The 22045-nt window shown below is 42.3% G+C and overlaps 1 protein-coding gene across 2 annotated transcripts in view; it reads left to right on the top strand.

Moving 5' to 3' along the window:
* The first annotated feature begins 627 nt into the window (after window positions 1–627).
* The window catches only part of LOC126252784 (ATP-dependent RNA helicase p62-like), a 58030-nt gene continuing 36612 nt past the window's right edge, over window positions 628–22045 (top strand). The window contains exons 1-4 of one of the 2 annotated variants that reach the window (XM_049953716.1): window positions 628–751; window positions 902–992; window positions 18599–18784; window positions 18921–19046. In XM_049953716.1, the coding sequence (XP_049809673.1) occupies window positions 991–992; window positions 18599–18784; window positions 18921–19046 (314 nt within the window). In that variant the 5' untranslated portion in view covers window positions 628–751; window positions 902–990. Of the gene's footprint in view, window positions 784–901; window positions 993–18598; window positions 18785–18920; window positions 19047–22045 lie in introns of both variants that reach the window. The other variant, XM_049953715.1, reaches the window with a different exon arrangement.

The raw sequence follows: 22045 nt of genomic DNA, 5'->3' as shown, positions 1-22045 counted from the left end.
TAGACAGTGGGATTCGAAGGTATGTGGGAAATCTTAAAGCGATTACTGTAATTTTTTGAAGTTTGTTCACATATATTGGAAATATGAAATTCTATGGAACTCCTATTCGTTGAGCTATCTGTTTGTTGGTGCTTTTGTCTTTCATTATAGTATTGGCCATGTTCTGGATTCATTGTTTCTAGATAATTGGTACATACTTAGTTGGTGTTACCACTTACGAAAGTCCTGGACGCTAATGAATAAGATCAGTATCCGACACAGCACTTTGAAGTGCGAATATTAGTACTGCAGTTTTAATATAAACGCAGTTTTTAGTAACGTAAGTATGATAAATATGGATTACGAATTGTTAACAGTTATGGTTTGTGGAAGAACAGATAGTTAGAAGCAATGTGGGGAAGTTAAGAACTGTAAATTTGCTGTCGAAATAAGTTACTTGTATTAGTAAATTGATATACTAGTTTTGATGATGATTTTAGTGTTTGAATAAACTATACATAGAGAATCGTGTGGTGATGGCCTGTTTGTTTGCTGCTTCGAAGGAAAATTTTATGGTGTTCTGTATGTTTGCTGCTTCAAAGCAAAAATATTTTCATAAGTAATGTAATAGTATTCAAGGGTGAGAAGTATGTTACTTTTCCATTGTTAAATTTATTTATTCGTCGCTTATTGACACGATGGGTTATATCTTTATGTGAGGTGAGTGCTTTGGACCGCTTCTGCTTCCTCTGGCCTTTCTACCCCCCTCGAGGTAAGAACGTGGAATGAGTTTCGTATTTAAAGGTAAACTTACCTGGGACAACAGTTCATGGTATTAGCAGTAATTGATTTACGCTTTGACTGTATTATAGTTCGTATGTTATTTGCCTTGCTGTTTTCTGACTGTAATTTTTGTTTACAGGTCACCGGCTTACCACAATTACACCACATGTTGTAAGCATTGGAACCAACGCCTACAAGTTTCACCAAAGAAAAGTAATTGCCGCGAATATGTAAGTAGAAAACCACCCGTTAACTTCTTTTGGACAGTGTAGTGTAACGAACCTAAACTGCGCGTTTTTTCATATGTAGAAACTTTGTCACTATATCGTAGAATTGGCACCACACTTTCACGCTTTTCGGTGTAACAGAACCCAAATTTAGGAACGTCTATAATATAATTGTCTGTCATGTAATTTTCATCCATTTTCGTGAAATGCTGGGTGCGCTACATTTCCTCATCTTGTGATAGCTTTTTTATCAATTTGGCTTCGTTGGTAATATCAGTTATGTATTTTAGGTTCCTTGCGTTTACTTAGCAGTTGTAGGGTTTATGACGAAAATGCATTAATAAGGTGCAAACATAATCGTGCTTTCTTTGAAGTTTTCCATGCAGTTTTGCTGTGGAAGTATAGAGTTCCACCAAAACATATTCATCTTGAAAGATTCATTCATTGGGTATGAAACAGTCACTGACAGAGCTAATTACAAGGAACTGTTGGAAATGCTATATTTAGCGTACTTAGTATGGGAAATGCTATAGTTACTTGGTATGGAAATGCTATAGTTACTTAATAATACAATGAAATAGCAGTTTAAATTAAACCATGACCAATTTTTTAAAAGGGAAAAAAAATCGCTGAACAAAGAAAGAATGTTAATTTCCTGCATGCCACACTGCATATAACAAAATTCGTTAACATGGCTTTGTTAGCTCTGTTATGTTGTCATTGCCATCAATACGTTCCAGTATGATTTACAGTAGGTGTGAGGATGTGGCAACCCCCATTGCTCAGTTGAAACCACTACAATTGGCCACTGGAGAATTGGTGGGAAAACCATACCAAAATGGGTAAGGACAGGGAAGATGATGCAACACACCACTCTACATTAGACTAATCATCCATGTGGAGATAAAAGATTGCCATAAAAGGCTACACTGATGCTTGAAAGAATAATGGAATTAAGATTATTTCATCATTGCATAATCTCAGTTAATGAGTATACAATTGTTGGACTTCATTGTAGATTGTGTTATTCTCTCTCCCCTTAAAGCACTAGCATTATCAGTGTAAATTTTTTACGTTGTTCTGGCTTTGCAGCTAATTCAGTTGGTAATAAAAGCAGAATCATTCTTTGGCCTATTCAGTTGTAGATGTAGCTTTAATTTAGGCAACTGACGTGCCCAAGGTATTGGCCCCACCAGCCTACTTTGCACCAGTAGTGGTTGTTGAATGAACTGTTTTGCTTGTCACCATGAAAATCAGCATCACCTTAAATTCTCAAATTGCCATCTCTAAAATGTGACTTTCAAACATATGTATATTCCAGTCGTCAATAGCTGGTTTTTCCATAGTACAATTGGATTTTGTTTGTCACAAGTGTAATGTAGAGTTGCTACTGGAGATTACAGAAAACATCAGATTGCCTCGCAGTAGAGGAGACACGACTTCATCTTGATTGTTTTGTTGGTGTCCAATGGAAACTGGGGTCGACAGAAGCGTCCGATCCCACGCATCGGCTTTGACCTGTGACATAAGGGTGTTGTCGTGTGTGACGTCATGACGGCGCGGAGTTTGGTTTGAGTGTGGCTGTCTCCAGTTCTGTTTTATCTTATTTTATTTACTTTTCTGATCTGTTCGTTCTATCTCGTGAGATTTTTTTTTTTAATTTAAAAACACATTACTTATTTTAATTATGTTTCCTCCAATTTCTGTTTTAGTTTATTATATTTGTCTTTCTGATCTGTTCGTTCTATCCAGTGAGATTTTTTTTTAAAAAGACAAAAAACACTAATCAGCTACTGAAGCATCTTTATCTTCTATGGGTTGCAGGGGTTACGACCCCTGGGGAGGTGGGTGGGTATTCATGCATGGCTGTCTTCACTTACACGTTGTAGCTACGCAAGGTGTCAATATTTGTTTATATTTAGTTTGCCCCCCACCCAAAACACCCCATTTCCCGTGTTTGTCCCGTTAGTGTCATTAGGCTTCTTGTGGAAAGTGTGTGTGTTTGTTTTTGTTCCCGCCATATTTGTGATGTCTGGGTCAAAGCAGAAGGTCGGGATCGGACGCTTCCGTATTTCCGGAAACTGAAATCCTAGTGGTTCTGCCATTCGAAGTGATATTGACTTAACCATACTCCATCTCCATTTTGCTTTATTTTTATGCCAAGGAAACTTCAGTGGTACCTGTTCTAAGAAAATCGTGCTGTAAAATGATCAGAAAGCAGTAATTTTGTCCCCGTCACTACCAAATTAACTATACATAGTTGTCCGTAGTTGTGACAACATATGCAGGGATTTGAAGCACTGTACTGGAAACCAGCTTTCATCATTATTTCCATAAAAAATTGTTCCAGAAATTTGGTGCTAGAGTCCTTAACTCCATAACATCTTCTTTTTCCAAAATTGTTCCAAAAATATTTTTATTGGCGGAAAAATAACATATAGTAGATGACATTACATATAGGCATATTAAGATAGCTTATAATTCTCAAAATATTGAATTTATAATTTTTGAAGATAATCCCAAGTATATTTGTGCACTGAACTTTGACTTAAATATCTTAAAACGTGAAGTTATTTTTTAGAACCCTTTCCTGTCAATGTAAATCTTGGAGAAGCTGGCTTTAGCTCAGTGGATGTATTTATCTTGCACAACTAGCGAACATTTCTCAACTGACAAAATGACATTACTTTGATCTCTAAGGCTGGTATTACACGATCATATTTCTTTGACAGTGATTTGATCAAATATATGATAAAATATTTGTCAAATTTGTTCGACAGAGATATTTGACTTGGCACTAGAAAGGGGTAGGCCTATTACACTATCCTCATATTTCTTGTCAAAATTAAAGAAGGCTGACAATAACTTGTTAAGCGCAGCAGTTGCATGTACCACAATTGTATTGTATGCGTATTTGGAAGAGAAGGGGGGGGGGGGGAAGAAACATACCTAGGTGAAGCTGTGGGTTTGTTTCACAAAGTGCCTAGTATCCAGCGCATATGGTTTATCGATTATTTATGGTTCTGAAATGCATTGCTGTTGGTTTCTGAACATATTTAATCATATTCTAAGTTGATTTTCAAATGTGTGCATCTTGTACGTGGTGTCTCTGCAAGAGGAATACACATCACATCTAGAAATAAGCTTTTCTGCAGCCAAAAGGAAATGGGATCATACGAGCTGAGCGGAATAAAGCCGAATTGGTGAATGCCAATTGCTGTTTATATAGTTGGCTGGGTTTGCGAAAGATAAGCGTTTTTATAATTACTAACCAAATCCATAGATTCAGACTACGTGTGGAAATAAATGACTAACAGTAATAACAGTTACGAAATATTACATATCTTCTCGGTGTATCCAAAAGAATGAAATTTTGACAAAGAGAGAGAGAGAGAGAGAGAGAGAGAGAGAGAGAGAGAGAGAGAGAGAGAAAGAAAATTGGCCAGACCGCCAGTTATACAGTCCCCCGCTAGCAACCGCTGAAGTTCTATTCTGGGAGCAGCATGGAAAACGCATTGTATGAATACGTAATAACACTTTACCGGAGAATAAACATGGGATAACTAAACCGGTAGTTCTGTTAGGGTTAGTGAACTTAACCAGAGAATAAGTTCTGGCACAGGCAGGAATAGTTACAGAATAAGTGATGACTTGATTGTTTGTTAGAACAGGGAAGAAGAAGAAACGGGAACACTGCACAAATTATGGAAGAATATGAAGATTTCAAATTTACATTAAAATTTTGCGATATTACTTTTTGATGATGTCATGAAATGTGAAACTATTTCCTAACAAAGCTTTTTGCTTGTAGTAGGCCTAATAGGCATTTGATTTTGGTACTTAATGAATTTTATTCTGACATGTTAATAGAAATGACCCTATGTGCCAAAACAGTTTCATTTATTTGATATGTGTTACAGTTGCTGCAATATTAGGCAAGCCTATTTCGTTTTATCTAGCAGACACATAATCAGATCAAGAAACTGCATCAGTTTTGGGTACTATTTATATTAACAGCTTTTTCAGTATTATACGACAGTGTCCCCCTGCGGGGCCGGGGTAAGAATAGGCAGGTATTCCTGCCTGTAGTAAGAGGCGACTAAAAGGAGTTCCTCCCCCTCAAGGGGGTAGCTTGCGCCTGTGTCCGGAGACGGACGGTTCAACGTCTTACATTTGTGGTCATTTTGGTTTTTCGCTTATTCTGGTTTCTTCCTTTGTTTGTTTCCTCTCTTTGTCCTTCTCCCTCTCTTACTGTCTTCCTTGCCTTCTTCTCCTTGTTCACCCTATGGTCTTCGCCTTGGCGTTTGAGACAATCTGCCCTTTCTCTCCCTCTTTCCCTTTTTTTCCTATTCTTTCCTCACTGTGCGTGTCGGAAGGCCGACCCATGCGTAGCCGGTGATGGGGTAAAGTGTAATTCCCCACCCTGGGTAGACAAGTAGGGCCTGTGCATACCCCCTGGTAAAGGCCAGGCCCGGGGAGGGGCGATTGCCCGAGCTGACACCTTCTGACCATGCCGATTGGTCCCTCCGTCCGTTTCTCGTGAGGTGTGATCTGAGGTGTAAACATTCACCTAAGGTGGGAGCGCCCTCTGAGAGGGTCCCCACAAGGAAGGAGCGCGCCATTGGAAATGCTGGCAATCAGGGGGATTCATCCGCATTGGATTTCTCTTCTCTCTTGACTTCCGCCCAAAAACGGAAACTTGACCAGCCACCAGTGACAAAAGTACTACCACCTGCCCCAAAGTTCCTCATAGTTTCTAGATCTGAGGACGTAAAGGATTTTTCATCTGTCAACCCTTTCGTTATTCAGAAGGGTGTAGATGCCATAGCTGGACCTGTCAAGTCTTGTACCAGGATGCGTAACAGTACCTTGTTGTTGGAAACTGATAGCGCCTTTCAGGCACAAAAACTCCTTTGGGCCACACTCCTGTACACGTTCCCTGTCCGGATGGAGGCTCACCGCACTTTGAATTCTTCGCGTGGTGTGGTATCTACTAGATCACTCGACAGATTGACTAACGAGGAGATTCAGTCTTTCCTTGCCGAGCAGAGCGTTGCGGCTGTCCATAGGGTTATGAAAAAGGTCGACAATGACCTTGTACCGACCCGGACACTTTTCTTGACTTTTTATAGTGTTCAGCTGCCGTCGTGCATCTAAGCAGGCTATGAGGTTCTTTCTGTTCGCCATTATGTCTCGACACCTACGTGCTGCTACCAGTGTCAGCGTTTTAACCACACCCGCCAGTCTTGTTCTAATGCGACTAAATGCGTCACTTGTGGCAGGGATGCCCATGAGAGTGACTGTCCGCCTCCGTCTCCTCGTTGTGTGAACTGTCTTGTAGGGTGCCCATGCAGCGTCCTCTCGCGACTGTCCCATCTATAAGGATGAATGCTGTATACCGGAAATTCAGGTCAAAGAGAAAGTGTCCACCTCGGCTGCTCGCAAGCTTTTTGCTAGGAGGAAGCCCACACTGCTCCCAGGGGGGAAATACAGTACCGTCCTCGCCTCTCCTTGGCCTACTGGGGAGGTATTGATGCAGACATGCAATCTGACATTTGGCGCTATGGTCGTCCGTTCGGCCAGTGCTAAGATCACCCAGTCAACGTCTCCTCTTCCTCCCGTCACTCCTAAGACACAAGCACCTTCATCAACTTCCGCCAATACTAAGACCCAGATGTCAGATGCGCGGGCCTTCAAAAAGGAACTGTCCCATGAAGACTTCATACATACCCTGAACTCCCAGCCATCGACCAGTACTTCGACTAAACGACCTTCAAAGATGGCTCATAGGAAGAAAAGTTCTCCTTCTCTGCCACGGTGCGTTTCTTCTCTGCGCCACCCAGCGGTTGCCGCCCCAGACTGTCATCTGATTTGCCTGGCCGCACTCCTGGTAGCCGAACATCTGGCCGTTCACCGGCGGAGGAAGCTCCCCCTCCCGACCATCTTAACATGGTGGCCGATGAACCTATTGAAAAAATGGAAGAAGACTCTCCACCTATTGATAGCGGCAGCAGTGCTTGCTCGAAGCCAGGCCCTCAGCGGCCTTCGAGGTGACCCCTTCTTGCTCTCCTTTTTCTTCTCATGATGGCGCCTATTCATTGGAATATTTGTGGCATTCTCTCCAACCGAGAGGACTTAAAGTTGCTGCTACGCTTGCACTGTCAGCTCTTAGTAGCTCTCCAGGAAACTAAGCTACGCCCATGCGATCGTATTGACTTGGCGCACGATACCTCTTTGCATTTTGACCTACCCCTGTGGCAGGTATTCCGGCTCATGGGGTTATGTTGCTGGTCCGGGATGATATCTACGATGATCCCATCACATTGCACTCTGATCTGCAGGCAGTTGCCGCCCGAATTACTCTCCCCACTTCCACATTTTCCATTTGTACTGTTTACACTCCATCGTCGTCTGTCGTTACTAGGGCAGACATGACGTAAATTATTGCTCAGCTGCCTCCACCATTTTTGTTGACTGGAGACTTCAATGCCCACCATCCCCTTTGGGGCTCTCCAGCATCCTGTCCGAGAGGCTTCCTGTTAGCAGACATTTTCAACCACCTCAATCTTGTCTGCCTCAATACTGCCGCCCCTACTTTTCTTTCGGATACAACTCACACCTGTTCTCATTTAGACCTCTCTATATGTACTACCCAACTTGCAGGTCGATTTGAGTGGTACGCTCTTTCTGATACATATTCGAGCTACCACTTCCCTTGTGTTATCCATCTCCTGCACCATACCCCATCTCCATGCTCAACTAGTTGGAACATCTCCAAAGCAGACTGGGGCTCTTCTCTTCCAGGGCGACATTTCAGGATCAAAACTTCGCAAGCTGCGATAGTCAGGTCGCACACCTCACTGAAGTCATTCTCACTGCTGCTGAATATTCCATCCCTTATACTACCTCTTCTCCACGTCGCATACGGGTCCCCGGGTGGACAGCAGCATGTAGAGATGCTATATGTGCTCGTTGACGTGCTTTACGCACCTTTAAACGCCACCCTACGATTGTGAATTGTATTAATTATAAATGATTATGTGCGCAGTGTTGTTGTGTTATTGAAGAAAGCAAGAAAGCCAGCTGGGCTGCTTTCAAAAGCTCCTTCAACAGTTTTACTCCTGTTGTCTGGGGTAGCCTGCGCCGGCTATCTGGCACTAAGGTCCGCTCACCAGTTTCTGGCTTAACGGTCGCGAATGACATCCTTGTGGCCCCTGAGGATGTCTCAAAATGCCTTTGGCCGATTTTTCGCAGAGGTTTCGAGCTCCGCTCATTGCCACCCTGCCTTCCTCCTCCGAAAACAGGCAGAGGCTGCAAGGCCACCTAACTTCCGCTCCTCATATCATGAAAGTTATAATGCCTCATTCACCGTGCGGGAACTCGAAAGTGCACTTGCATGGTCATGGTCCTCCGCTCTGGGGCCTGATTATATTCATATTCGAATGCTGAAAAACCTTCCTCTTGTGGGTAAAGATTTCCTTCTTCGTACTTAGTCGCATCTGGATTGAGGGTCATGTTCCCACATGCTGACACGAATCTATTGTTGTCCCAATTCCTAATCCGGGGGACAATCACTTGCCTTCCAGTTATCGACCCATTTCCCTTACCAGCTGTGTCTGTGAGGTGATGGAACGAATGGTTAACTCTCATTTGGTTTGGCTGCTCGAATCTCGACGCCTACAATGTGGCTTTTGTAGGTGCCGCTCTGCTGTTGACCATGTGGTTACCTTGTTGACCTTCATTGTGAATAACTTCTTGCGGAAGTGCCTGTGTTCTTTGATTTGGAGAAGGCTTGAAGACACCTGTTGGAGGGCGGGCATTCTCCGCACCATGCATAAATGGGGCCTTTCCAGTCGCCTCTGTCTTTTTATTTGTGCATTTTTAATGGATCGAAAGTTCAGGGTACGTTTTGTTTCTGTCCTGTCCGATGCCTTTCACCAGGAGAATGGGGTGCCACAGGGCTCAGTTTTGAGTGTCTCTCTCTTCGCCATAGCGATCAATCCAATAATGGATTGCCTCCCAGATGATGTATCAGGCTCCCTTTTCGTGGACGATTTTACCATCTATTGCAGCCCACAGCGTACATGTTTCCTAGAGCGCGGTCTTCAGCTTTGTCTTGACCGTCTTTACTCCTGGAGTGTCGCCAATGGCTTCCGTTTTTTCTGTCGAGAAAACGGTCTGTATTAACTTCTGGCGCTACAAAGAGTTTCTCCCACTGTCCTTAATCGTGGTTCAGTTACTCTCCCATTCGTGGAAACAACAAAATTTTTGGGTCTTACATTTGACAGAAAACTTAGTTGGTCTCCACATGTCATATTTGGCTGCCTGTTGTACCCGTTCCCTAAATGTCCTCTGTGTTCTCGGCGGTATGTCGTGGGGGGCGGATCGAACCGTCCTACTTTGCCTATATTGGTTGATCGTCCGCTCAAAGCTGGATTACGGGAGCTTTGTATACTCCTCTGCACGGCTGTCCATCCTACGCCCCCTCAACTCTATACAACATCAGGGGTTACGTCTTGCGATCGGAGTGTTCTATACTAGTCCCGTCAAGTCTTCACGCTGAAGCCGGTGAATTGCCACTAACCTACCGGCGCGATATACTGCTTTGTCGGTATGCCTGTCGGCTATTATCAATGCCCAAGCAGCCATCTTATCGTTCCTTTTCTGACGATTCTCTCGACCGTCAATACGGGTTGTATGTATCTGCCCTGCTACCCCCTGGAGTTCACTTTCGTCACCTTCTTCAGCAACTTGATCTTCCACTCCCTGCAACTTTTAGAGTGGGCGAGAGCCAAACGCCACCTTGGGTCCAGGCTCAGGTTCGCGTTCACCTTGACCTCATCTCGCTCCCAAAGGAGGTTACCCACCTTTGGTATACCGCTCGCAGTTTGTCGAACTTCGTTCAAAGTTCATTAATGCGATCTTCATTTATACAGATGGCTCTAAGACCAATGACGGTGTCGGGTGTTCTTTTATTGTCGGGCACAAAGTTTCAAATTCTGGCCCCATGGCCAGTGTTCGGTCTTCACAGCTGAGCTATTTGCCCTCTATCAGGCCGTTCTTTACATACACCGCCACAGACATTCTGCTTATGTCATCCGCTCTGATTGCCTGAGCGCCATCCAAATCCTCAGTGATCCGTATATGGCTCACCCTTTCGTGCACTGGATCCAACACTCTCTTCAGCAGCTGGTGGACGACGGTTCTCCGGTTACTTTTATGTGGGTTCCTGGCCATGTCGGTATCCCTGGGAACGAAGCTGCAGATGCCGCAGCCAAGGCTGCGGTCCTCCAGCCTCGGACAGCTTCTTGTTGTGTGGCTTCATCTGATTTTAGCAGGGTCATTTGTCAGCGCATTTTATCGCTGTGGCATGCCGATTGGTTTACACTTACTGAAAGCAAGCTTCGGGGCTTGAAACCTCTCCCCACGGCTTGGATGACATCTTCAGGCACTTCCCGGTGGGAGGAGGTCGTTTCGGCCCGGTTACGGATTGGACACTCCCGGTTCAGCCACCGCCATCTGCTGACGGCTGCACAGGCGCCGTTGTGCCCATGTGGGCAATTGCTGATGGTACGCCACATTTTAACGTCCTGTCCGAATTTTAATACACCGCATTGATCTTGGCCTGCCATGTACTCTGGATGAAATTTTAGCGGATGACCCAGGAGCGGCTGCTCGCGTTCTTAGTTTTATCCAATTGACAAACCTGTCTAAGGACATTTGATTATGCTGTTTTCTTTTAATCCCTTGCCTGTTAATGTGCCTTTTATAGTGTTGTCCTTTCTAGTTGCTGTTTTAACATTGTGCCTCGCGGTGCATTCATAATTTAGTCTGGGCGCTAATGACCACTGTAGTTGTGCGCCCTAAAACAACAAAAAGACATTGTTTTTTCATGTAGTAAAACATTTGCCTATGTTTGATAATAGCTTTCCAGAAAGGAAGGCACACCATGTAAAGGACTTCAGTGTAGAAGAAATGTGTACTGTCTTGCTGCTTGTCTCTTGTCTTTACTGATTTTATGTAACCTGTATTTAATGTTGTCACACAAAACAGCAAGTTATTAGCTAAGAAGCAATAAAGAGTGCCCATTTTCTGAAGAGTTCTTGTTCTCTCGTGTACAAATAATCCCATCCAGTATTAGCTGAGGTTTTTTAAATAAAAGGTGCAGGATGTAAAACTGGCAGACTGGGAGCAGGAGAGAAACCATGGGACATTTTAATTTCCACTGTTTTGAATGTAGTTTCATGGCATCCATTACAAAGTTGGCATTACACAGAGCGAAATACAGTGACATGTGATAGAAGAATGCTGTGTGAAGAGACGTGATAATGGTCATTGGCACACTTAAGACCAAATAATGTCTTGTAGAAATAACACCCGGTCAGAATGACGTCTAATTGCAATGGAATATTTCTGGAAAAGGGGAAAACTTACGGCAGAAGAAAGATAAATAGTTACAAAAGGCAGCAATAGAAGGTGCTGTAATCATAATAGTGGTCGACTACAAATGACAAATGAATTGCACAACTGTGCCTAAGGTGTATGTTTGACATTAAACTAACTGTGCTACTCAGTGTGCATGGGTGTACTGGTGTGATACTGTTAGTTACGTACGCCCATTTCCGATGGAAAGGTCACAATCACATCGGATGGAAAGAATCGGTTTTTAATTGTCCTAAGGCCAAAAACCACGTAAAAAGCATCATTCAAATTGGAATATTAATTTCCGTGTGACTGGCACAAAAATTTTCAGTATGCTGTCCACCGTTTCGCACAACAAGTTGAAATCGAGAAACAGCATGTTCCACAACTGATCAAAGCGTGTCCGGGGTCACGTTCGGAATGTGTTGTGCAATGTGTACCTTCAATGTAGCGAAGTTTGCAGTTGGATCACTGAGCACATCTTTCAGATAGCCTCACAGCCAGAAGTCACACAGATTAACATCAGGTGATGCTACAGCCAAGCTGTAGGGAAACGGCAGCTGACAATTCTAGCATTTCTGAAACGGCACTTCAGCAGCTGCTTAACTGGATTTGCAATGTGTGGAAGTGCACCATCTCACATAAAAATGATCCCATCAAAACATTCACACTGTTGAAGAGCTGGAATGACATGGTTGTGCAGAAGAGCGTCACAGCGCTTGCCAGTGACAGTACAAGTAACAGGACCGGAAGCATCTGTTCCTCAAAAAAAAATGTGGCCCTATGATAAATGATGCTGTAAACCAGCACCACACAGACATTTTCAGGATGAAGTGGTAGTGGTTGATTTGCGTGTGGATTTTCCTTTGCCCATATTTGACAATTCTGTGTCTTGACATATCCTGTCAGATGGAAGTGGGCTTTGTTTGTCCACAAAATCTTCCATGGCCAATCAGTGTCCACTTCCATGCGAGCAAGAAATTCTAAAGCAAAGGTCTCTTTCTGGCAGGTCAACAGGAGGCAATTTGTGCACATGGGTAATTTTGAATGGATACAAAGAAGGCTGTTTAGTAGGATTTTATGCACCGTGCTGACGTGTATGTCCAATGTTTGGGCAATTCTCCGTGTACTACACGTTTGGACTCCACCACTTGTTTTCTCCTGCATTGCTGTGGCGACTGCTTCCCTATACTAGATTGTGCAACAAAATAACCCCTCTTTTCGAATTTCCGAATCGGTTTCACTAGACCCATGGCAGTCATCAGACCAACACCTTTTTTTAAACTCTTAAGTGTCCGGAACTTCAGCAGAGTGCCATGTGCACAGTAATCATTCTTGTAATACAGTTTTACAAACAGAGCCCGATCCTGCATCGAGATAGTCGTGGCGAACATCACAGACACGAGAGGAGGAAAAGCCGTGTACCAGGCGTGTTAAACTTCAGTGGGTCATGCACTTGACAGGTGTTTTCATTTATGTGTTCCAACACGTAAAATGCTATTTTCACCCCCCCCCCCCCCCGTCATAAGTTTTCCCCCTTCTCCGATAATACTCTGTTGCAACTTGACGTCATTCTGACCAGTGGTGTTATTTCTACAGTGTTTTGAAAGCTTAACTTAAATTATAATCACCCTGTATATCAGACTCTTCAGAAAGATGTGCGCTACAAAATGAACATATTTTTGAAAAGTCAATTTTTTAAATTTTTGGTGACCTACCTCAAACGCTCGAGGGAGGGGGGGGGGACGCCACCATCTAGTATTGCCTCGGTTTAGAAATATCGGGGATTGATGAGACTACAGAGCAGTCTGAGTTGTAAAGGGGAGGTGGGTAGTCTCCACGTGACGCTTGTTAATATTTAGTGATCTTTATCTCACATCAAATGAACACAAAATGGATTTCTGTGGCCAGGAGCTATCAAGTGAATTAAAGTATATCCACATATTTACGGAACGCTAGAATATGTTGTTAGTTTCAGATTTAATTTTATTTTCACCTCTCTGCAGTCAAGCATTAGTCGTCATGCAGAACAGTGATGTTACTTTTGTCTGTTTGCTAGGGAAATTTGGCTTTTATTAGTATTTTCTGCTGAGGCAGTCAATGTATTTGAAACAAAGTGTTTAATTCCACACTACTGGCATAGTTCTAACTATGCAGCATTTTAAGTGTACGTTTTCATTTTCTAGCATGTATGGCATTATGCCGTAATAAAGAACCGAACAAGAGATAATACAGTACCGGTACTCGAAGAAAATTTACATCCGAATCTGCACATATGAATATGCACTTAGCCGAATTGTGCATTTTAATATGATTCACAAAATTTCGATGCTCTTGGAGTATCCTCTAATGCCTTGTTTCTTTTATGACACAATGTAAGTTCCTTTAATGTTTTACATGGAAGAACAAATGGGCTTTCTGCATCGTCATGGCTGTGCAAGCATGGTGACACCTGTTATTTGGCGCATTGTGGCAACTGCTAAAATGAACCTATTTCGAACAGGTCGCAGGAAAATATTGTGAATGTTTGTTTGAAAAGTGCTACTTTCAAAGTAAATTTCCTTATATGAAAGATGAACCTTGTGCGAGAATGTACAATGAATTTCTTAAATTAGTGTTTGACTCTTATTTAATAATAAAGTCTTTGAGGACAACCATTTAGAAGTATGTGCGATTGCAGTCTTTCTTGGTGTATTCCACTGATGAATTCTTCTCGGGTTATCAGCTGAGTGGTGGTGTCTTGTCGCAACGTTTCAGTTAGTTTCGTTCCCCTCATCTTCTGGCAAAGATGCTTGGTACGAGACTCATTGAAATGTTGTGACAAGACGATGCCACCACTCAGCTGATAACCCGAGAATAATTCATCAACCATTAAGAAGAATTTTTAGGCCAGAAGGGCAAACATGTCATCAAAAATGTTACTGGCACATTTATGTGATGTATGTTAAAGTGTAACATGCGCAAAAAAGATCATTATATGTGAAAGCTTAGCTTCTCATGCAGCTTATGTATCCCAGAGACCAATACTATATGTGAAAGCTTTTCTTTTCTTGTACCAGCACTATGTATTTTAATTTAAACCACTAACTTTTCTCGTTGGTGTGTTCGCGCTACTTAAGTGATGTTTCTATTGGCTGACTTCATCACATGTCCTATGCTCTGAATATCTGCTGTCATCGGCTGGTGAGATCATGTGATGTGAGCTATGACTGGCTTACAAAAGCACATTGCAATCTCGATTTCAATGCTTTGGAAAGTAGCTTGTTACGTTTGGTGGAATTCGGATTTCTACTTTCTTGGTTCAAAAATATGCAGTTTACATGTTGGTGCACATCAAAGATATTTCCAAAATGTTCCCCACCCCTTCCAGTTTAGTTTTCTGATGTGCCGGGAAATTCTACACTGGTGAATAAAACCATAACCAAAGGATTGATAAAGTTTTGCAGTTACGAGGAAACGTATACTGTCACTTAAAACAGAAAAAGTGTTTTTCGCCGGGGACTTTTCCCCCCTGTCTACTTATACACCCTGTCAGTGTATTAATTGTATGTGTATTATTCCACATAAATTGTCGATTTTTAAAAACTATGCTTAAACAACCAGTTATGGCTGGCATACAGCTCAGCTGAGAGGAAAGAAATCGTGATTGTGGTGTTCCCCGCTCCTCCCACTGGTCATTAATTTACCAGGAACTTGCGGACACCGTCCTCTTCACACCTAGAACAGCAAGGGAGTTTTTATCAGTTTGGTGTAGCCATATGAATCACATTCTTCTTAACTTTCTGAGCTGCTAAGTTCAATGTCAAACTCAGGATCACTGTAGCCATCCTCTTTTGTAAACATTGGCTAAACAGAACAGTGGATATGATGAATGCTACACGTTTTGTTGCAGAGTTTCCAAAGCTGCGCACTGGAAAAATAATACCTAGTGGCAACCACTTCAACCAAAACACAGCAGCTGGGCTACAAATGTAGGACACATGCTACCTTGTGGCTGAACACTTATCAGTGCTGATACTGATATGAACAGGGTTTTATGTTTTTAGATCTGTTCTTAAGTGACTGCCTGATGGTCACGTAGGCTTTACATATGTTCATGGGGGGACATATTGAACAGCACTCCTTGCCATATGGCTGCAGTGTTTTCACTGCAGAGCTGGCGGCCATATCTCGTGCTCTGTAGCACACGCACTCATGCTCTGGTGAGTCATTTCTCCTATTTACTGACTCCTTGAGCAGCCTACAAGCTATCGACCAGTGCTAACCTCGCCGTACTTTGTTAGCATCCATTGAGGACTCAATCTATGCCCTGGAACAGTTCTGTCATTTGGTGGTGTTTGTGTGGATTCCAGGACATGTTGGAATCCCAGGCAACAAACTTGCTGACAGGTTGGCCAAACAAGCTACATGGAAACCGCTCATGGAGATCGGCTTTTCTGCAACTGACCTGCATTCAGTACTACACTGCAAGGTTTAGCGGCTTTGGGAGACCGAATGGCATAGCCTCAATACACACAACAAACTGCGTGTCATTAAGGAGACTATGAATGTGTGGAAGTCTTCCATGTGGTCCTATCAGAGGGAATCAGTTGTCCTCTGCCGGCTCGGCATTGGCCCACATGTGGCTAACACATGGTTGCCTTCTCCGTTGTCAGGACCCACCTCGGTGTTGCTCTGGCTCAGAAATGACAGTCGTCCACTTGCTGTACTGCCCACTTTTAGCTGCTTGGCGGTGGACTTTTGGCTTTCCCAACACCCTACCTTTCTTTATTGGGCAACAATGACTCCGCAGCAGCTTTAGTTTTATGTTTTTTTTTCCGTAAGGGTGGGTTTTATCATTTGATCTATGTTTTAGTGCATGTCCTATGTCCCTCTTGTGTCCTCCACCCTAGTGCTTTTAGGGTGGAGGTTTTAATGTGTTGCAGAGTGGCTGGCTTCTCCTTTTTATTCTCATGGTCAGCCAGCCATGGTAATCTGTTTTGTCATTTTAATCTCTTAGACCTGTTTCTTGCGTTTCAGTGATTTTCTTCTCCCCTTTCGTCCATTTAAGTGTGTGTTGCTCTTCCGTCGTTTTTATGGTTTTTCCTTTCTCTCTGTTTTGTGTTGTCAGTCTCGCTTGTCTTATTCTCACACTTGTGACATTGTTTTATTTGGAACAAAGGACCGATGACCTAACAGTTTGGTCCCTTCCCCCCTCTTTTAAACCCACACACACTAACACCACCTTACAAATTGACTTATTAAAACAATTGATATCCTCGTTATCATTTTCATTAGCCACATTCTGTAGCTTGAGGTTCAGTTTAAACTACCAATACACATGTGATTATGAAGTATTATTACTATGTACACAATGTGAAAACTATAATTATCAGCCCTAGATAGCAGTTTTAGAGTGCAGAGCAACGTACTTCCGGCCCATGTGGAAATAAATACGAGGGCGGTTCAGAAAGTAACCTCCCGATTGGTCACAGTGCGGGTTGTGGGGGGAGTAGCGACGCCATCTGTGCGTTCACGCACTCAACAGGTCAGTCGGCATCAAGTTGTGGTCGAGTGAACGTCGTACCTGCACTAGTTTAGTTTTTGTGGCAGTTTGAAATGTGTGCTGCAATAGAAAACCCTGCCAAATGTGAAGTGCGTGCTGTCATAAGGTTTTTTACAGCCAAAGGATATTCTGCAGCAGCTATTCATCGTGAGCTTTGTGCCGTGTACGGACCAAGAGTTATGAGTGAAGGAGTTGTCCGTGAATGGGTACGTTTATTTAAAAGTGGACGAGAAAACGTTCATGATGAAGAGAGGAGTGGTAGACCATCATTGGTGACTGACGAACTCGTTCAGACAGTTGATGCAAAAGTTCGTGAAAATCGACGTTTCTCAATGTCGGAGTTGTCTACTGGTTTTCCACAGATTTATAAGACTCTCTTGTACGAGATAGTGACAGCAAGATTGGGTTACCGTAAGTTCTGTGCACAATGGGTGCCCAAAATTCTTACCGACCACCACAAAATTCAAAGAATGGCCTCTGCATTAGACTTTCTGTCACGTTATGAGGACGAAGGAGAACCATTGTTAAACAGAATCGTGACCGGTGACGAAACCTGGATTAAGTACGTGAACCCTGAGACAAAAGAACAATCAAAGATGTGGGCACATTCAAATTCGCCTACCAAACCAAGAAAAGCCTCGCAAGATTTTTCTGCCAGAAAACTGATGGCAACGGTGTTTTGGGATGCCAAAGGGGTGTTGTTGGTTGAATTCATGGAACGTGGTACGACCATTAATCAAGACGTGTACTGTGAAACAATAAAAAAGTTAAGACGGGCTATACAGAACAAACGCCGTGGTATGCTGACTTCCGGTATCGTTTTTTGCACGATAACGCCCGTCCTCACTCTGCTCGCAGAACAATGGCCCTTCTTGAGTCCTTCAAGTGGGACGTTATCAACCATCCACCTTACAGCCCAGACCTGGCGCCAAGTGATTATCACCTCTTCATGCATTTGAAGAAATGGCTCGGGTCACAGCGGTTTGATGACGACGAAGAGCTCAAAGATGCGGTCACAGGCTGGCTCCAGGCACAAGCGGGTGATTTTTATGCAGAAGGAATTTCAAAGCTTGTGAAGAGATACGATGAGTGCCTCAATCGCTATGGAGACTATGTAGAAAAATAGTGCAAAGATGTAGTTGTAAGATGTATATATTAAAATATTTTTATTTAACTTGGTGTATTTTTTTAAATCAACCCGAGGTTACTTTCTGAATGGCCCTCGTATCTAAGAAATTGGTAAGACAGCTTTTCGTGAACGTTCATAAGTACAGTGTGGGGCTAGAGATATAGATGAAACATGCTCGCATCGAGATTAACAGATATCAGGAGCATGCATACATGCCACAATCTCAAAATTGATGACAGTGTGCTTTGGGCCCTTACGGTTCTCAGTGCCTCAGTTATTCAATAATAAAATGAACTTGCAGGCAAATCTAATTTTTCCCCTGTAAAACATCAGACTTGGGTATGTTTCAGAAATGTTCCATCTCTCCTTATGGAGATCAGTGTCCAAGAACTCATTAATTTCCAAGGTATTTTCTGCTTTGAGATTTAGTGCTCATGACAACCAAATAGACACATTATCTGTAGGTTACATTGTGTGGTAGCTATTTGCATTAATACTGTGTGAATTTTGCAGGTCTTTCCAAAGAAACGGGGGTGGCTATCGAGGGGGGAACAAATTTGAAGATCGCAGGGGGGGCAAAAACTTCAGGGGAAGAGATGACCAATTTGGTGATGGACTAAGGAAACCAGCCTGGGATATGAGTATGCTTTCCCCAATAGCAAAGGATTTTTATGTCCCACACCCTAATGTGGCAAACAGGTAAGGTCGTGTTCTTAACAATAGCATTTGTCTGTATTGATAGTTGAGCTGTAGATTAACTCGGTTTATAATTGTGTGTGTTTCATCTTGGTTTGTCACTTGTTTTGTTATGTGGTAACATTTATGTAATTTTCAGGAATAAGTTTGAAGTGGATGATTATAGGCGATCAAAGGAAATAACAGTGAAGGGTATTGATGTTCCAAATCCCATTCAATATTTCGAGGAGTCAAATTTTCCTGATTATGTGATGGAAAGTATTAGGTATGTATTGGAAGAGCTCTCTCCTTGTGTGTGTGTGTGTGTGTGTGTGTGTGTGTGTGTGTGTGTGTGTGTGTGTGTGTGTGTGTCACCCTTTCACCTTTCTTCAAGAACGGTGTACATTTAACAGATCGGTCATGTACAAATGGCAAAAATCATTGAAAGAATATGGTTATAAAGTCATTCTAGTTTGCACAATAATTTCATTGCTCCTTGCTTGACAAGACATTAGTATTTTATTTCTCCATTTAAGAATAACATGATTTACTGTGAAATATTAACAAACCAGAAAATTATATTTTTATTTGTTTATTTTCTCTGACAAGATTAGGAACTTGGGCCCTCCCTTAAATCTAACCATCTATTCTACATAGTTGACATTAGATTCATGTCACAAATTACATGTAGTATTTGATATTAAATTTTGTAATTACTGTAATGGAGGAGAAAGGAAAACCATTTCCATTTTTTCCATTTGTTGATGAGTACAACAAAGACAACTTAGGAAGGCAGTTTCCAACTAAGGATTGGCAGCAGTGGGCATGATATGAGTGAAATAGGGAGTGAGAGGAGGAAGATGGTAAACAGTTACACATGGATAAGAACAACAAAGTGATTCACTTCTAGCTAGCTGTTCACAGGGCTGCTAGTGCAGCAACAACTGCTAAGGGAATGTGTTTAGATGCACCTTCTGTGCCATTCAGTATTACCAAGTTGCACTTGCTATTCCATTCAGTATTGCCAAATCACTCTACTATGGCTACTAGACAGCTGCAGACAATGCTTGCACCAGGTAATTTAACAAATCTGATCAGTTTTCATTGTGTGCTATTTATCTATGAATGGCAAGTTTATTTTATGTCCCAGATGTTTGAAAGTTGTTGTGGAAGTGAGCAGAAGAGTGTGGTTGCTAAATAGAACATTCAGCGATCTGCTCGCATTTTGTGTGGTCAGGCATGTAAGTTTTCACACTCGGTGTGGGGATATTCCGAGAAATTGAAACAATGGTATGACTCTTGCTGCATCTTAATGAAGTGGAAAGAATTGTAGATGCTTTGAAGATTCATATAAGCAGTGTCTTGAAATTTTGTAAGAAGAGATCCTCTGTGTAACAGGAATGGGCTGGTTCATTTCATCTACGGACAACTGGAAAAGGGGAGACAGAATGAGTAACAAACTTAGTCATTCCAACAAAATATGCTGTTAGATGCCACATACACAAATATTAAGAGAACACCCAAATATAAAAAAAGAAACCTGTGCATTGCTCACAATGAGGGAGAATTATTCAGCGGCAGTAAAACTTTTATGATTATCAGAGCTCTCAGTTTCAGGTACAAAAAAAATTAATGCAAATATTGTCGTGAATGCTCAAACTTAATCTGTTTTTGTACTGATTTGTATCTGGTTTACAAATAGAGCAAAACAAACTACCACAAGGATATGAATCGCTATAATTATCTGGAGTGTTTCAAGGGGCAACTATTGGAAAACATAAAATTGGCCATCTATCATTGTAATGGATAATGCCACAGACCAGTATTTAAAAACAAAACTCCAAATATAGCAATTGAAAAAGTTGACATTGAATGGTTAAAATGTTAGTGTGAAAGTTCAGGGTAGTTTTGTAAGCTTGTGAAACAAAATAAGCCATAGTTTCAACAGTGTGTTGAGGAGGTGGCAAAAGAACACATTGCCAGCATTATTTGGCTTCCACAATACCTCTGCCACGTCAACCCCATTGAAATGGTTTGGTCATAGATTTAGCATTCTGTGGCAACGAATAATAAAAGCCTCAGTGTGACAAAAATTTTGGAACTGTTTAAGAAATCAGTGGCCCAAGTAACACCAAAGAAGTTGAGTAATATTGTATGCTACACAGAAACAATTTTTGAAGAAGTATAATAAGTGAGTGTAGAAAGTATTATGGTAAATATGATTATATTCTTGGGCAATTCCATTGACTTTTCCACTAAACACAAATGATCTTGTCAAGGAAGGAAGTGACTTTGAACTAAGCAACATTTAGCTTTTGCTAGTGTTTGTAGACATGATATTGGCATACAGCATGCACTATGTAGTGATCAGTAAGCACTTGAGCAGTTTATTTTAATGTTTATTGTTGTATTTAAATGGATTCAGATCCATTTAGCACCCCTTTTTGTCTCAAATACACAAACTAAATGTGAATTCTATTGATTCTTGTTGAAGGTGCATGTTGTGTCTTTGTTACAATGTAAAAGTAGGACACCACCATCACTTTGTACACTGTACACTTTGTACACTGACATGTTCCACATCCTGGAGGACCTCCTCACTACGGATCAATTGGAATGAAAGTAAATCTAATCTAATCTAAACACAAGTGACCAGGCCATCACAATATTGCAAAGCACCTGGATTATTGCATGTTAACAGAGAACTAGAGAAGTCAGTACATAAGAGCAGTCTCACTGTTTCCCGTTCCCTTTACCTTTCTTTGTTTCACTTTTCTCATTGATCTGCTTCGGCATTTGAGATTCCTCTTTTTCTTCTTCCACTCTGTGCCCTCCTGAAGCCTGTCCCACGCGTCTGAATGTAACATGTGACTTTACATGTAATACCCAGCCATGGGTTGACAGGTATGGTTTGCACCCCCCTGGTACAGGCCAGACCCAAGGAGGGGGTATTGCCTGAGCTCCAACCTTCCCAAATTGGAGACTGGTCCCTCAGTCCAGGTGATGTGACCTGAGGTGTGAACAATCACCTAAGGCGGGTGCACCCCCTTGTGACGGGGCCACCAGTTGGAGCGAGCGCGCCATTGGAGATGCTGCAATCGTGGGGATTTTCTCGCGAGTCAACATCTATGAAACTTAAACGGAATGAGGCTAATGATTCAAAGACCCTTCCAGCTGCACCACAGTTCCTCATGGTCTCACATACTGAAGATGGTCAGTCCTTCACCAAGGTAAATCCGTTAGTTATTGAGAAAGGAGTTGATGCAGTTGCCAGCCCTGTGAAAT

Source organism: Schistocerca nitens, chromosome 4, assembly GCF_023898315.1.
Source record: "Schistocerca nitens isolate TAMUIC-IGC-003100 chromosome 4, iqSchNite1.1, whole genome shotgun sequence".
In the NCBI taxonomy this organism is placed as follows: domain Eukaryota; kingdom Metazoa; phylum Arthropoda; class Insecta; order Orthoptera; family Acrididae; genus Schistocerca; species Schistocerca nitens.
This window is presented reverse-complemented; position numbering and strand designations above follow the sequence as displayed.